The sequence below is a fragment of the Pelecanus crispus genome, chromosome 3 (genome assembly GCF_030463565.1).
Source record: "Pelecanus crispus isolate bPelCri1 chromosome 3, bPelCri1.pri, whole genome shotgun sequence".
Lineage (NCBI taxonomy): Eukaryota > Metazoa > Chordata > Aves > Pelecaniformes > Pelecanidae > Pelecanus > Pelecanus crispus.
Window position 1 is genome coordinate 67,764,494 of NC_134645.1, and position 17,403 is coordinate 67,781,896.

Here is a 17,403-nt window from a genome sequence, read left to right on the forward strand (position 1 = left end):
GTATAAGGCCTTGACTAACATAAATCACTAACTCACATGCAAAACCTGTTGTTCTGCAGACTGGTCCACTCTCAAAGAAATAATGAATATATTTAACAAGCTCATTCATACTGCAGAAAATTGGAGACACTTGCTATTTACCATATGTACAAAATGATCATTTATTAATACTCTTTGCTTTCTGACTCCTGAATCAGCTTCTGATCTAGGTGGTGTCATTTTAAACAAAAACAGACATGTATTTATTGGCTACAGTTCTTTTGATCTTGTCATATAATTTATCAGCTGGAAAAGCGCTTAGTGACATTTATAATATCTGTATTTTAAAACTTAACACCCACACCGCATAGTGTGGTATAACACCTGGAATTACACTGTTTTTTTTCCCAGACCAGGTCTCGCTTAACTTTAGTTTAAAAGGAAACAATATTGAAATATTGTTTTTTAACTAAGAACTTTAAAACTACTAAAAAGCTGGGTAACTTCAATTTAAGAAGAAATAATATCATTTGAAAAACTTCCTGCTTAGGTAAAAGAAACTATTAAATATTTTATTAATTGATTCTTACTGTTACAAAAAAAACCCTAGTAGTGCTGGAACTGGGAGCGCCCAGGAGACTGCTGAAAAAACCCAGGATTACCAGTAAAGCTGCCACCTGGATTGAGACTGGTGGTCTTAGTTCACTTCTTAATGCACATGCCTTATAGTAATATATTATCTCAGTGGGCAGGAAGGAAATGAACACTCATAGCGTTTACCAGAAGTGACCTGGTTAGTCATTCCTTGGTCAGAGCTGCTGGAGCCAGACTGACGAGGTTCTCTGATGGTGTGTTAATTGCTGCTGGAGGAATAATGTTTAGTTATAGACTGCTTTGCTATCAGATGAATACTTTTCATGAACCTTGCATTGACTTACAAATAGCACTAACTGAGGTATAGCTAGGGCTTGAGGCCTAAAGCTTATTATTTTTTGAACAGCTTTCCCCAAAACATTTGCATAGGTCTCAGAGTTAAGGAAAGGCAAGGAATGATCACAGTGTATTTATGACTCTCTGAAGATACCGCTGTAATGTGAAATAATTGTGCTTCTGTATGAAATTGTTGTTCTTGATACTTTTTTTTCCCCTCAGGTCTCCATATGATATAACCTAGTACACTTTAAATGAAGAAAAATAGCAGCCTTCCAAGTTCAGTGTTAATGCCATGGAAAGACTACACAGCGTATCATCTCCTACACTGGGCATAGATCATGTTTATATTTTTACAGCTATTATTTATTTTCTTCTTTTAAATACTAATTTTGGTATCTTGAAAACAATGTTACATTTGACTATGAAGCAAATGAAATGTGGGTCATATCTGTGGAGGCCACAGTCACTGAAAATCAAGAGTGATAAATGTGAACATAAAATTCAAACATGAAAAATTATTACTTGATAAGCAGCTGGTGGCTTGTGTAAAAAGCATGAATATGAAGGATAAAAGAAACATCTTTGCAATAGGATGGTCAGGTGTGAAATGAGAAATGTGGTCACTACTTGAAAGAAACAAAAATGCTAAATTTACATGATTAAGATTTACTGGAGTTTTTAACATTTGAAAAATGGGATCTAACTAATTCTGGAGGCTGAAAGAGTGCCATTTCCAAAGTAAAGCTGTTGGAGGCAGACTGTGAGGGTTATAGCGCTAGTGTCTTAAGTTACTTCACTAAAGGTTCAAATAGCACATGATGGAATCAGGTTTTGAATTTAGAAGTGCGTCACCCTGGCTGTGTAATATTAAATTATAACGTATCCTAGCAATTCTTTACTTTTGTATCTTTGACCCATATCAAGAGATTGGGACAGATAAGGATCAACACAACTTCTGCCAAACCTCTGCTGTAGAGAACATTTGGGTCGATAAAGGTCAACAGGACGCCAGCATTAATTAGAAATCTTTGTTTCCAACTCTATTTTAATCTTAGCACCATATGAAAGATATTCTATAGGTACTAAGTTTGTGCAGCTGCATGTGCTGTTCTGTACAAATTAGTTAGAAGTATGCAAATAACATAAGGAAACAATCTGCACATTTGCGTACAATTTGAATATGAACACAAACTTTGGCTTATGTTTAACACACCCTGCCTCCGGCAGAGACCAGGAAGGATGTGGAGTTGCAGACAGCAACAGTTTTGGCATGTGGGCCAGGATGAGACAATAGTTAGGTGGCAGTTACAAACCAGGGTATGTGTGTTTGTAGGGATGTGTGGCTATGCGGTGGGATATCGGAGGACACCTGGGGCATGCAGGTGGCTGGAGGAGGCTGGATTTCTGGTGTTGTCAAGACCAGATAAAAAGATGGTAAATAAAGCATTAAATGGCCTTGAAGATGGAGACGTCTGACTTGAGAAACATTAATGGGATCATCTGCCTAGCAGCTCCCGAGCATATAGATGAATGCAGGTATCTGGGGAACAACCAGGCTGGTGGATGTAGAAGCAGCTGAGTCTGTCAGAGCTGGAGCTCAGCAGGGACCACTGGTAGGGTCTGTGAACTGGGATCTCTCTCCTATCTCCCTCTGCCACCGAAGCTTATCGAGTCTTCTTGTTGTGGTTTAACCCCAGCCAGCAACTAAGCACCACGCAGCCGCTCACTCGCTCCCCCTGCCCCAGTGGGATGGGGGAGAGAATCGGAAGAGTGAGAAACACTCCTGGGTTGAGATAAGAACAGTTTAATAATTGAAATAAAGTAAAATAGTAGTAGTAATAAAAACAGTAATAACAATATACAAAGCAAGTGATGCACAATGCAATTGCTCACCACCCACCAACCAATACCCAGACAGTTCCCAAGCAGCAATCGCTGTCCCCAGGCCAACCCCCCCCCAGTTTATATACTGATCATGACGTCAGATGGTATGGAATAGCTCTTTGGCCAGTTTGGATCAACTATTCTGGCTGTGCCCCCTCCCAGTTTCTTGTGCACCTGGCAGAGCATGGGAAGCTGAAAAGTCCTTGACTAGCATAAGCAGCACTTAGCAACAACTAAAACATCAGTGTGTTATCAACATTATTCTCACACTAAATCCAAAACACAGCACTATGCCAGCTACTAGGAAGAAAATTAACTCTATCCCAGCCGAAACCAGGACACTTCTCTGCCTGCCCTTCTCTCTCTGACCCAGCAAGAGGAGCAGCTGTAGGGATGTTTCTTGATTACCTGATCCCCTACGACAGCACTTGCAGGCTGAAACTCGGTTCTAGATGGTGCCTACAGTAATGTGCCAATGAAGTCACGCTGTTGTCTCACAAAGGGAGCTCATTACCCGGTGTGCAACAATCCAATTCACATGCTGAGTCGAGATACAAATTTTATTTCATTTCTGCACAGAGGTGGGTGCTAGGTGGTAATTCCACAAAGCTAGCACACCGAATGAGACTTTCTGCACCTTATTTATACACAAAACTTACAGAGTTAGTAATTATCCTTTCTACGATGATTGGTTAGTAATTACCATACTATCTGCTGTTGGTCAACCCTATTCTAATTAGCCTCACTTGCTATGTAAATTAGCACACATGCTCCTTATGGGTGTAGGGGGACAAATCCTTTTGGTCCTAAACTGAGTCGGTGGTCGCGATCTCCCCCTGCTGGAATTACCTTTCCCCCAGTTACTGTTTTTTGGCAATCATCCAGTTTTTCCAGCACCTTTTGGGACAGGATGTTCCCTTTTATCATTTTCTCAGTACTTCTTCAAGGTCTAGTTGCTCTGGGATGTCTTTGGTTAAAGGATACTGAATGTTTGTTCTTCTGATTAGAGATGATTAAGTGTCCTTTACTTGCCATCTTACAAAAACATCTTGGCCTGATACGATGAGCTAAGTTTCAGAGTTAGCCTTCAAAAACATCGAGACCTCCATGGAGCCTAATGCTTTGATGTTTTGCTGCTTAACACTGCCAACAGCAATGCTAATTAATACAGCTTGTGTTTACCTACAGCCAGCTCATTTAATCCTGGCTACTAGTCAGTCACTGGATTGTAATGGCTACTGGTCACCAACAGGCCAGGTCAATTTGTGCTGTTTCAGATCCAGAATTGAAAAAAAAAAACTTGTAGTGAATTTCAAAGCCTTTCAAACTCGGTTCCCATGGTGGTACACAAATACAGAAATGGTATTTTGAGAGTACATTTAAATGCACATACCCTTCGGTGAACTTAGGCCAAGCCAGAACGCCATGTTGTCATCAACGATCTCGCCTTTGAATAATCTTAAATATGCTTATGTATGTGCACATACAGTTGCAGCCGTTCATCCATTTTAAGTTTTGAGGTGTGAATAGTGATGTAGCAACGAGGGTTACACTTCCAATGCCAAGACTGCGGCTGGAGTGTAAGGTCAGACTCCAGACAGTGTCGTAGCCGGGTGGCTGGCTGCCGGCGCTCTGGGCGTCGGCTGCAGCACCGCTGGGACGGGGCTGTTTCCCCGTCTGGGGGCAGCTGAGGCGTACAGGCGCTACCCCTCGCAGGGCCGGGCCTACCCTGCCCGGAGCACGCCGCCACCGGAGGCTGGGCGCAGAGACCTGCCCGAGCACGCTGCCGCAGCGGCTGCTCCCGGGCAGCCTCCGAGGCAGCCGATGGAGGCCGGGGGCGCGGTGAGGGGCGAAGCCCCCGGGCCGACCACCCTCCCCTGCGCCCCTCAGCCGGAACGGGCGGCGCGAGGCCAGCGCCCGCCGCTGACGTGGCCAACGGCCCGGCGCAGGGGAGGAGCGCGAGAGGCTTAGGGAACCGCCCCCGCCCCGCGCGACCGGTCGACCGGGAAGCGGCGCGGCGAGGCGGGAGAGGCCGCGCATGCGCGGCAGCGCGACGAGGGCGGAAGGCGGCCCGCCGCGCCTGCGCAGGGGGATTCCGTCAGGCCCGCCGGACACCAACATGGCGCCCTAGGTCCACGGCGCCAGCGCCACCGCGGGCGAGCGAGGCGGCCGCCGCCGCCATCATGTCCCGGCACAGGAACGTCCGAGGCTATAACTACGACGAAGGTAGTGGGCGAGCAGCAGCCGGCGGCAGAGCTGCGGGGGCCGCCCCCGACGCCGCCCCAGCCGCCGGTCGCGTCGCGCCACCCCCTCCGCAGGCCCGCACCCCTTCCCCCGGCGGGCCCTTCCGCCCCGCGGGGGGTGCGCGGCGTTGTCCGCGGGCGGGAGGGTGCGCCCGGGCCCGCACGGCTGGAGGGGAGGGCGCGGGGGGCTGTCAAGGGCGGTGGGAGGGGAGAAGCAGCCCCCTCCCCTCCGCGGGGGTTGGACGAGGCTCGGTGCGAGGCCTCGCCCCGCCTCTCCCCCGCCCCCCCCCGCCCCCAGCCGTTTCCCGCCCGAGCGGCGGGTCGGGCGCACGTGGCCGCGCCGCTGCTGCCCCTCAGGGCCGCCTCCGGCTGCCGCGGGCTCCCGGGAGCTTTCACAGGGGGAAAGCGCGGCCCCGGCACGCAGGCCGAGCCCTGGCAGGGCTTTACCTGAGTTGCCTTAAGCTGCCGAAGTTGACCGCTTTTCAGGCGGGTGGGAGTGACTTGAAAACCAAGCCTCAAGGCAATTGAACCGCCTGTTTTTGGTCTTGTAAAGCTTAAAAGTTTGTGTTCCCAGTCTAACTAACAAATTGTTGCTGGTGTTCAGCCATATCTAGATAAGTGGCAACAGCCGTTCCTCGTAGAAGAAATGTAGTTCTTGAAGATGGAGTTGAGCATCTGAGGAAGAACCTATTTTTCAGACACCGTTCTGTCGTGTTTTACTTAAGCTTGCATGGGATGAATGAGCCCTCATGTAAGAGCTCGGCTCATGCCTGCAGTACTACAGCTTTCCTTGTGCCCTGTCCTATTAACTTAGGCAAACTGTACATTGCACCCTTTTTTCTCAAAGGTTTTGTTTGTGTTGGCTTGGGCTGTGGAAAAATGGACACACTTCCAGTTGGTATTTGAAAGAATCTTTGCGTATGGGATCAGCTATTTTGTTGCCTCACTTTGTCAGAGGATATAAAAAAATTGCAAGACATACTTCTGTCTGCATTTAGTCTTTTGCTGTTGAGTGAACAGATGCAATGTGCATATGTATTACAGTAGCACAAATTAGTTTTTGTACTGTGATCTTGTAATTTTCGGGGAAGTCATGTAAATCCATGTAAGCCATGACATCTGTGTGGCCTACCTTGCAGGTTTCACTAGTGCAAATTTACCTGGTACCTAAAAACTTAGACTGGATTGGGGATTTTACTGCTTGATTCTTTCATCCTCTAGACATTTTTTTCATCACAGTTTGGTTGAAATGTTGATATCAACTGAATCTCTGTCATCTGTGAAGTTGGGTGACCAATCTATAGAATTCATTTCAGTGTGTGTACGCTCACTAGAATCTCTTTTAATGACGGTGCTGAAATACACAGTAATTTGCTGTTTGCTGTGGCCATGAGGCTTAAGTTGTTATTGCTGTTTGAAACTTTACTGTTGTGTTACAGGTCAGGTTTAATTAGAAGTGTGTATATGTGTGGTCTTTATACTTACAGTGTATACTACTTTTGTAGTTGCATACAATCCTTTCTGTCCCAAATGAAGTACGCTTTTGTGTCATCTTTTTTTTTTTAAATTTAATATAGTGCCATATGTTCTTTTTATGCCACTTATTCTGTAGTGCTTTGTCTGGCTCAATTATTTGTCTTTTTTCTAAAGTAAATATTTGCATTATTTTTTGGTCTCCTTTCGCAGGAAGGCTTGTGAGGCCTTAGGTCTTGTGGCCTTTATTTGACCATATTCTATTTCTGCTCCCTCCTTTTTGAGGTATTGTGATCAGAACTGAATGTGGTATTCCACCTTGAGAGTATGTTGGTGATACAGTTGTTGATACTGTGGAATGCTTCTGTGGGTTTTACTCTGTTCTCTGCAATTTCTGTCACTTTTTAATAATTATTTTTGTGATCAATGCAAGCTGAGCCATTTTCACTGAGGTGTCCTTTTCTTAGTCTAGAAATTAAACCGGTATGGGATATACAAGTGATTCAAATAATGCACACTGACAAGACTTACCTTGATTTCACTTACTACTAACTGTGAATGTTAACCATTCACACAAGTCATCTTGGAGTTCTCCTTGACACTCTCCAAGTATTGGCCAAACTCCAAAAAGTGTTTTTACTTTGAAAAAAATGTATAGCTCTTCTCTAGACTTTTTATAGATTAATTGGTCCTAGCATGGAACCAGGAGACAGTGTGTTATTTTCAACATGGTCAAAAAGTAGATAACAATATGCTCTTTTTTTAGAGACAAACAATCAAAACAAGCCTATAATACGTTTTCTTTATCCCGTGATACTTAATTTCCAAAGTAGATTCCTGTTTTTTTCACTAAACTTTTTGTATACTTGTGCCAGCCCTTTTAGCTACTGCTTTTGGTTGGCATTTTTTTTTTTTTAATTACAGTGAATTATAGTGTTAAGTTTACTTCGAGATAAATGAACCTTTCATGTCCTAAATTCTGAGCCTTTTATAGATAGATACAGTGTTTGTAATGTTCCAGTTCTGTGGTCTGTAAGCTGATATCAGAGTGCAGATCTTTTTTTTAGCTGATAGCTACTTTTTTCTCTCATTCTTTTAAAACAATAAACAATACATGCTATTTGTGAAACTGCCAAGTGTATGCAATAACATCTTTAAAAATACTTCATTAATTTTTTTTATGTATTTCATCATTACTTAGTGAAAATTACAAATTTATTTTCAAGATTTACATAATACTAGGATTTTTTGGGGGGGTATAACTTAGGGGGATAATTTACTTTCTCTTCCTGTTTCCTGATAACTGATTCCTGATACCTTTTTTTTTTTCTTTTTTCTTTTTTAAATGGGGAAAGTATATGACTATATTTAAGTAACTGTATCAGATTCTTGCTTTTTGGCTGAAACAATTTTGCACATTCAAAGAAATTGTGAATTGTGTTTTTACCTTGCTGAACTTCTGTTGAAAGGTAGATGGCCGTGAGGATAGACCAGAGAAGAAAGCTGAGAAGTACATAGGTATGGCGTAGAAATGCTGATCCTGAGTTGTTGGAGTAGAGATTGTAATTGAACTGTCTGTGGTTAAGACCATTGAGAGGTCATGCAGAGATATCAAGAGAAGTGCCATGGGTGAAGATCTGTGGAACTGTAGAAAGTTGTGTTTGGGCTGTGAGGGCAGACTTCTAAAGGAGATGCTGAAGGAGGAGGTGTGAAGCATGGCACCTCTTGAAAATTTTTGGCTTTCCCAATGAATAGAGTATTAAATGTTAAAATTCTATTATTGTAACTTAGAATTTCTTACCTAGGTGTCATGGTTTAGCCCCAGCCAGCAACTAAGCACCACGCAGCCCCTCGCTCACTCCCCCTGGCCCGATGGGATGGGGGAGAGAATCGGAAGAGTAAGAGTGAGAAACACTCCTGGGTTGAGAGAAGAACAGTTTAATAATTGAAATAAAGTAAAATAGTAATGATGATAATAGCAATATAATAATAATAATAATGATATACAAAGCAAGTGATGCACAATGCAATTGCTCACCACACACCGACCGATACCCAGACAATTCCCGAGCAGCGATCGCTGCTCCCTGGCCAACTCCCCCCAGTTTATATACTGAGCATGATGCCATATGGTATGGAATAGCCCTTTGGTCAGTTTGGGTCAGCTGTCCTGGCTGTGCCCCCTCCCAGTTTCTTGTGCACCTGGCAGAGCATGGGAAGCTGAAAAGTCCTTGACTAGCATAAGCAGTACTTAGCAACAACTAAAACATCAGCGTGTTATCAGCATTCTTCTCATACTAAATCGAAAACACAGCACTCTGCCTGCTACTAGGAAAAAAATTAACTATCCTGGCTGAAACCAGGACACTAGGTAAATACACAGTACTTAACTGCACTTCTGGAATACTAGAGATGCATAATTTCTTAAAACTTGATGTAAAAACTACTCTTTGAATTATAATATTAAGTATTTAGAAATTTTGCAGACTAATCTTTCTGTTTCTGCTTCATAGATTTTGAAGATGATGATGTGTATGGCCAATCAGTAGAAGATGATTATTGCATTTCTCCTTCAACAGGTTAGTTCAAATGATTACATATAAGCATTGTCCATTGATTCCTATTCTGATATTTATTTCTAGAATAAAACAATATTTAAAAGCTAGTGAAACTTTTGAAAAGCGCCTAGCGACCATAATCCTGTTAAAGTCAGTTAGGTGTAGTGTTAGGCACTGTTGTACTTTTGGAATTCACATTAGACAACTGGGCACATCTTCAGTTGTACAAGTATGTTATCTCGGGTGGTCAGAATGTACTTGATAAAGTAAAAATCTGTTTTATGGGAATGTATTGATAGTCTTGAAACATTTGGTGTCTTTTAAAATTGTTAGTAGGATCTGGCTGGGCTTAACAGTTGTGATTCTGCACCTGGTAGTTGACGTCTTTTACACAACTTTCAGTAAATGCAGGGTAAGGAGTCTTATTGTGGGATGCAGCACTGGTCCTCACTGCTTCTGTTCTCATGCAAGATCATGTGGAGCTAATAAGCCTTTGGGCATTTGTAGTGTTGCAAAGTAGGTATAAAAATAGTGATGCTCTGTGCTGAGGTAAGACATAATTGGAGTGGCTTAATCCAGCTGAATTCAGCCCAGCTGTAGAACCACTAGGTTGTGTTCTCCAGTCAAATCTCTGGCAAGGTTATCAGTTCAGGGTTTCCCCAGATTTGGTGGCAGTGTTTCTAGCACTGAGTAGGCCCTGAAAATAGTATGGCTGATGTTGATGTGAAGCTGTGCTGCTGCAGGTAACTAGGTTGGATCTAAATCCACTGTGACGGTGGTGTAGTCTGTGACCTCTGGCCACAGGTACTTGAGTTAAGTAGGTCTTTAAAAATCTGTTCCTCTGTCATCCTGTTGATTTGAGATAAGCAAATGTAGGTGTGCATTTTTATTATTTGTGGTCACATTCCCTGATTTAAATTCAGATCGTCTTACATTCAATTTCTAAGTTTAACTGCTAGAATTTTTCAGACCTTTTCTGAGAATTAAGGTAACCTTGTATTTTGTGATGAAAATGTGCAATGTGTTTACTTTTTAATCAAATATAAACTGCTCAATTGCAAAACTAATTCTTGTTTGTGCACAGTAGTTTTCCCAAGACTTATTTTTATGTATGCTTCATTTATAAAATAATCTGATCTAGGTTTTATAGCAATCTTTTAATAGGTGCTTCAGTTTTGGTGATTGAATATGAAATGGTGTGCATTTGGGAAACAGTTGCTGAGGCTATACTACTAAACTTCTGGATATATGTATACTTTCAGTATGTATTTTGGAGCTGGGGGGAATATTACATAACATAAGGAAATTTGCTTACATTTCTGAGAGTATGTAATGACAGGGGCTCATGTTCACCAAGAAGTTTTGTCTATATATGCCTTAATGTGTTGCTAAATCAGAGTGGAATTATGCACTTGTTTAAAGTTTTGTGTGAATATACTTTTTTAATTCATGGGCTGTATTTCTAATGAAAGTCCAAGAAGAGAAGAATGTGTTCAACTCCATTAAATTGTTACCAGTAGTTTGACAGTGCCATACTGTAGAAGCAACGTTATTTTCATGCTAATTTTTTTTACTTGTAATGGAGGTAAAAAAAAAAAAGTGGAGTAAGGTTCTGAAAGCATTAGGCCATAGAGGGTAATTTCGTATAGAAAATACTATTTTTCAAACCTGGAGTATATTCTTTTGTTTGAATACTGAACTTTGCAGAATTATTGCATTACATGAATACAAAGATATTGCCCAGCCTGTGGTTTCACTGTGTTGGTGACTTATTTATATTCCAGCATGAACTGCTGTATGCTCTGTACAGTCTGCAGGTAGTAGTCATTATACAGTAGCGTCCCATCCTCCCCCCGCCCAAACCACTGCAACGGGTCAGCATCTTAACTTTTTTTCCCCTTTAGATATGTCCAGTTTTTAAAGGAGGAAAGAAGATTTGACTTTTTGTTTTTAATACTTTTTTTTTTTTTACCTAATGCAGCAGCTCAGTTTATCTACTCCAGACGAGAGAAACCAGCAACATTTGCTGAGCCATTACAAGAAGAATATGGCTATGAAGGTACAGATGATACTGCTGATTATTTTACATCCAATCATCAGTTGACTGAAGTTGATAGAGGTAATTATAGAAAATAAATAATTCTCGGAACAATCTCTTTTATGAATTAAGGACTTACTAAAATAGTCTTAAATTAACGTTTGTTACTTGACTGACACTATTCACAATTTTGTAGTCTTGTAGAACAACACCCTTCACGAGCATAGCTTCAGTGATGATTCTTCAAGTTTGTAACTACCTTTTGTATACTACTTGTAACTTGGTTGCATACATTGAAATACGTTCTTAGTTTCTTATTAGAAATAATGAGATCTGATAGGAAATTCAGACATAAGAACAGCTGTACTGGCTCAGGCCAAGCATCCATGTAGCTCAAGGTCTTGATTCCGCAAATGGATGCCTAGGGAAGAGTATTAGAGTATTTGTAGAATGATCTTTTACTTGTGTTGCATTCCAAATTATGGCAACTAGTAGCAGTTGAGAGGTTTTCAAAGTCACACAGTTCCTTGAAACAGTAGCCAATATCTTTAGATACCTGTATCCTCTACAGTCTTTTCTTATCCTTGAAGGTAAGGTTTTGAATTCCTTAGACTTTGGTTTCCATTCAGTCCTGCAGCCATGAATTCCATGTTACAAGCCGAGTTCTGAGCTGAGATAAATAATATGCATGAATGAAATTTGGTATTTAAAACAAGTTGCAGAAAATTCAGAAAAAATAGGTAGAATAGAAACAATCTAGATTCCATGTCAAGTGAATTGGTAGAAGCTATGCTAATGCATAGACGTGATAAATTGGGGTGTAATATATGTGTTTTTACAGCAGGAAATAATGTTGTAGAGGGCAATTTGAAAGAATCAGCCAGTATGTGGATACAGGTGATCTAGACAATACGGTACCCTGGCTTTTCAGAATGCTTTTGACAGACTCAGTCAGTTAAGAATTGATATTGGAACAAGAAGGAAAGTAATGTTCTGGACTAAAAAAAGATGGAAAAGAAACCTAGAAATAACCATTTCTACTGTGAAAACAGCAGTGGTCCCACAACACCTGTTACATTTGGTATAGTGTGCAGTGTTGGCCATTAATACAAAATCACTGATTGTACTCAATCTGGTTGCACAGAGTTTGGCAAGATTGTCCTTGTTGAGTGTTGGGTAATAAAATGGCCAAGCAGCACATTGTGCAGGGCTCTGCCAGTACTTGTTTTGCAGAGCAAATGTCTGGGAACATTGACTTGGTTACGAATTGAGGGTGCTGATTTAAGTAACCTTGAGGAAGCTGGAATTCTGTGGTGTTGAATTCCCTTAGCAAAGTTCTTTAAAATCACTGTCTTTGAGGAGGTATTCAAATAAATTATCTGTAGTCATCTTCCTGTTGTTCAGTTCCTGTTTTCTAAAATCTGAACTCGCAGAAACTGTGATATTCAGGAAGATTTTCTTCTATTCTCTTGTGTTTGTATGTCTGATTAGCACACTACTTCCAGCCTGGTGAATTTTCAGTCCCTTGTTGTGAGGCAGGTCAAGACTTAAGAATCTTATTTTAGTCAAGGCTTATACTAGTTGCAGAAATAGCTGCAAAGAAAATTGATTTTATCAGCCAAAAAATTTATTACAGTTTTAGGAAAGGTAAAGATTGCAGGTAGTTTGGGTGTTAATTATAGCATCTGTAAACACGTAACATGTGCTGTTCAGTGGGATTCCATGTTGACTTACTAAATTACTTTGGATAATTTTAAGGTGATTATTTGTATTTCTTCTCTGCAGTGAAGATAGTTAATTTTACAACATCATAGTATTTCAATATTGAGACTTTATAAACTAATAAATAGTAGTCAGTGATATGTTCTTTATCTGAAATTAGTCAAATATTCTGCAGGGTTTGGGGGCAAAGTTTATCATGGCAATAAGTGAGACTGAAATTAATTTCTAAAGGTTTTATCTTTTACTATGGTATCTTTCTCCTGTTCTTGTTAATCAGATGTGTGGTGCTAGGGGTTAGGCCGCTTAAGATATTTTTTTGTGCAGCTTATAACAGTAATATGTCTCTTTTAGCCCGTCTTAATTCATGCCTTGATCAAATGAGAGAAGTTTTGGCAGAGTCTGTACCAGAGCAAACAATGGTGCAAGCAGTACTGGATAGTAAATTTGATGTACAGAAGGCTTTGGATCTTGTGCTTTCACAAGACAGTAAGCAAAATGTGAAGACCAAGAATGAGGACGCTGTGATTGTAGGAAAGACGACAAAAGGTATACTTCTATTCAATTGTTTACATTCAAGATTATTCATCTCTATGTACAGTTTAATTTTGGCTTTACAAGCTGCGAAGATGCTTGTTATTGCATTAGTCATTTATTAGAAAATCAAAAAAGACCAACTTACTCTTCTGTTTCTGTGTTCTAAAAACATTTAAAGGAAACAGTAGCTTTTCTTGAGCTAGAAGTCAAAATAAAACCTTAGTGTCAGCTTAAATTCAAACTGCAACCATCTGCAGTTCACAGTAAATTTCTGATTTCTAATATATAACTTAACTAAATGAATACATGTCCTAAAAGTTGGACAACATCTTTAAGTTTTATGCACTTACATTATTTGTTTGGTGGACTGACATCTCCCATCCCCAATACCTCCCTTTTTTGGTAGTGCCTGTACAGTAACTTTCTTATTTTGAATTATGCTTAAATCTTTGTGTTCTTTACTGGCATTCTTTGCTGATTCTTGAAGTTTCTTAGGTATTCCAGTAGAAAGTCATAATTTAATTGTAGAACATTGCATATCTTTGGATAACACTTAGTAATTAAATGCCTTTTCATGTTTCTTCTTGATTTTTTTGTTGCTGCTGTCTACTTTAAAAACATGGGCTATTTTGCGGTGACTACACTTCCATCTGAAAATTATTGGCTATTGTAAGGTAAGGAGACTTACTTTGTTGTCCAGAAATGTGTATTGATAGAGACAGTTTCTCTTGTGCCATAGAAAATGTTGCTGACAACAACAACAAACCTGGGTTTGGAAACTTGACAGCCAAAAGTGGTTCAGCTTGTTACTCTTTAATTACAAATGACAAAATGCTCCTTAATGCTGAAAAATCCAATATACCCACATCTGAAAGGAAAGGATTGAAATCCTCTTCACTTGTTCTGTCATCTTCTTTCAGTGATGAGTTGTGTAAAGGATCATTTTTTGAACCTGTGAATAAACAGGCAGAGAATCAACTACCAGAAAGTGCTAACACAGTAAGTTTGATTCCTGACAGGGAAGATGTTTACTGTAGCATAGGAAGTAACCCATCTGGAAATCCTTCCTTTAAGGAGTTGGAATGCAAGGAAACACAGGACTTGAAATCCTTGCTGATGCAGAATGTAGTTAGTGATTCTTTGAGTCCTGAAGACAGCATTCCTCTTGTTTCCTCAAATACTTCTGATTGTAATAGTAATGCACATTTTTACAGTCCTCCGTGTTTAACAAGTGCTTTAGGAAAACTGACTCTTCGTAATGAAGTCGGTCATACTGTAAATAGAAAGAACGAACTTCTTGAAAATTTTTCTTCACTTGTGCAAAGTAGAAAACAAGAAAGTCCGTCTTCAGACGTGGCTGCTTTGTCAGTGTTAAGGTCTGGAAGTACATCATTGGCCGACTTACTTCAGGAGCACCAGGAAAGCAGTGCTAACCGCTGTTATTCTTTGGCTGATCTTTATACCCAGTCAACAGCAAGTCTCACTGATATGAAATTGGGAACCTCACCATTATCACAACTAGTAAGTCAACCCCAAACTTCAGGTGGAATGCCAGAGCTAACAGGATCTTTGTCTTCTCTAGCCCACTCTAAAGTTTCTCCACTAAAGGAAATAGAGAATTTATCACTCTCGGATTTAATAGCAGAGACTATTGAAGTAGATAAAACTCAACAAAGGACAGACTTCCCCATGCTCAATGTAGCTGAACTGAGGCCCTCTAAAAGAACCAACATTGATTTAAGTGTCCTTGTAAAAAATGCCAATGTATCTGCAGAACAAAATGTGGTAGGACAGTCAAATATCTTAAGCCCTGAAACTAGACTTTTAAAAGAAAAACAAGGAAAATGTTCTGGTTTTGCCAAAACAAATAAAAAACCCAAAAGAGGGCTTACTCCTAAGAGGCAGGATTTGTCCCTTTCATGGATGAAGGTGCTACGTGCAAGACCTTCAGCTTTTGCTTTAACCTTGTGTCTCCGTTACCCTCCAAAAGGTTATAAGCGGCGCACAATTGGTATGCATAAAGCTTTCCTATACAGTAGACAAGTACAAGACATAAAGCCCAAGGAAACTGGTCCTATAATAGCCATAACACCATTTGACTTCAAATCAGCATCTCCTGATGATATTGTGAAAGCTAACCAAAAAAGAGCTTTTACAAGAGAATAGTTGGGGGGGGGGGGCGGGGAGGGGAAGAATCAGTGTTTATATCTTGGTATATTAAAAAAAACGCAACTAACTATATGGGACCTATTTATAATCCAGAATTGAATTTTTTTTATTTTTTTAATTGACATATTACAGTTCTCAGTGTTTGGTAACAAATTTGTATGTGGACTTTTAAGCTGTTGCACTGAATATCTTTATTTTTGCCTAATTTTCACTGACAATTTAACATTTTTAACTTTTGCAAAGTCTTGAAATTTAGTATATAGAGATTGCACGTACAAAATTCTATAAACACCATTAGACATCTTGAAACATCTCTCTAGGTATTGATACAGTTCATTGGGAAGAACACTGAATTATTATTTTGTAAAGTAATTTAGTTTTACTATGTGGTGCATCATTTGGGGAGCGGGAACCTCAGTTTATATTATGACTGTTTTGTTAAATATTCTTGAAGTTAGATTTTCTGGTAAGTTACGGTATTAAACTGCCAGTCTTGTAATTGGTATTTTTAGTCAATGTCTCTATTCTCTTCTATCTTTATCCTGATTACAATATTACAACAGAAATAGCTTTATTTTTTTAAAAGCCTCACTAACCTCAGGTTTTGACAGTTTTAATTGTGATAGGACATGTATAGTTTTTGATAGGACCAAATTTGTAGGGGAGCATGCAATTAAAATTGTGTGCCTGCCCCCATTCACTCTCTAATCAGCTGTCAAAATGTGATACTCAGAATTTTAGAACAGCTATTTTGTAGGTATATACATGTTGCATGTATTTAATGAGAAGTTTCACTAGGATTCTATGGTTTATTCTCAAGTTTTTCAGAAAAGTATTGTAGTAACAATTCTTTCAACTTTAGCATGAGAGTCTTTGCTCAATGGAAAAAAAAATCAGGCAAAGCGTTAAGTGCTGTTTGTGTCTGCCTTTTGTCTGTTTTGAAGAAAGCTTCCTTTAGTAATGGAAATGTATTCTCTTCTACTGTTTGCACCCATTGCTGTTACTCTGAATCTTTATATGAAAGATCAGAATCAGGACATTCTGGACTTATTTTTTTCGCTGATAATTACTAGACTCTTGTGTCCCTGTTAGTCAAATTAGTAACTGCATGTATGTTTCAACTTTCTTTTTAGTACACATTACTACTTTTAATATATTTCCAGTGTCGATGTCAGTATTTTAGAACCTGAACGGCAATAAGTGCAATAAAGGTACTGCTGCAACTAGAAAAATACGTTTGTTTTTATACTGCCATACACTTATTCATGCTAAACTTGGCAGCTAGTATGGAACAGTAGATAAAACTCTCATCTAGTTTTCATCTAATTTTTGTTGAGCATGTAGCATCAAAAAGAAGACAAAAACTTTAAGTTTTATTCCAGACTTCAGATTGCACTACAGTTTGGTTTCTAAATAAAAATAAAACATGTTCCAATGCTCTCAGGTACAAATTTCATATTCTGTATATTTTGCTTGTTTGTCTAGTTGATGCTATTGTCATTTAGGACTGTGATCAGTGCGACCTCTGACCTCTTGAATGAAGTTAATGTTTCTTACCTTTACTAATAAAAGTTTTATATGATGACAGTGCTGCAGCGTTTATGTTCTAGTTGACATGTTAATCTAGCCATCTGTATCCTTACCTATTTTAAGTGCCTTAAAGCATTGCAGTGTAAATGATACAATCCAGTGTACATACTGTGATATGATAAGTTCATGAGCAGGAGCGTAATTGATTTATTTCCTCAGAAGACTTCCTATAGAAGCCTGGCTGATACTGATTGTATACTGGTTGTTTTGCTAATTAGTCTTAATAGCAAATTCTGCTTTTTGAACACTATGAAATGCTTTTTGGCGATCTATTTCTCTG

At 39.8% G+C, this 17,403-nt stretch overlaps 1 protein-coding gene across 3 annotated transcripts in view; it reads left to right on the plus strand.

Moving 5' to 3' along the window:
- The first annotated feature begins 4,951 nt into the window (after positions 1 to 4,951).
- The window catches only part of HBS1L (HBS1 like translational GTPase), a 66,108-nt gene continuing 53,656 nt past the window's right edge, over positions 4,952 to 17,403 (plus strand). The window contains exons 1-5 of one of the 3 annotated variants that reach the window (XM_075708593.1): positions 4,952 to 5,022; positions 9,026 to 9,091; positions 11,052 to 11,189; positions 13,182 to 13,376; positions 14,044 to 15,530. In XM_075708593.1, the coding sequence (XP_075564708.1) occupies positions 4,980 to 5,022; positions 9,026 to 9,091; positions 11,052 to 11,189; positions 13,182 to 13,376; positions 14,044 to 15,530 (1,929 nt within the window). In that variant the 5' untranslated portion in view covers positions 4,952 to 4,979. Of the gene's footprint in view, positions 5,023 to 9,025; positions 9,092 to 11,051; positions 11,190 to 13,181; positions 13,377 to 14,043; positions 15,531 to 17,403 lie in introns of those variants that run through there. The other 2 variants (XM_075708592.1, XM_075708594.1) reach the window with 2 other exon arrangements.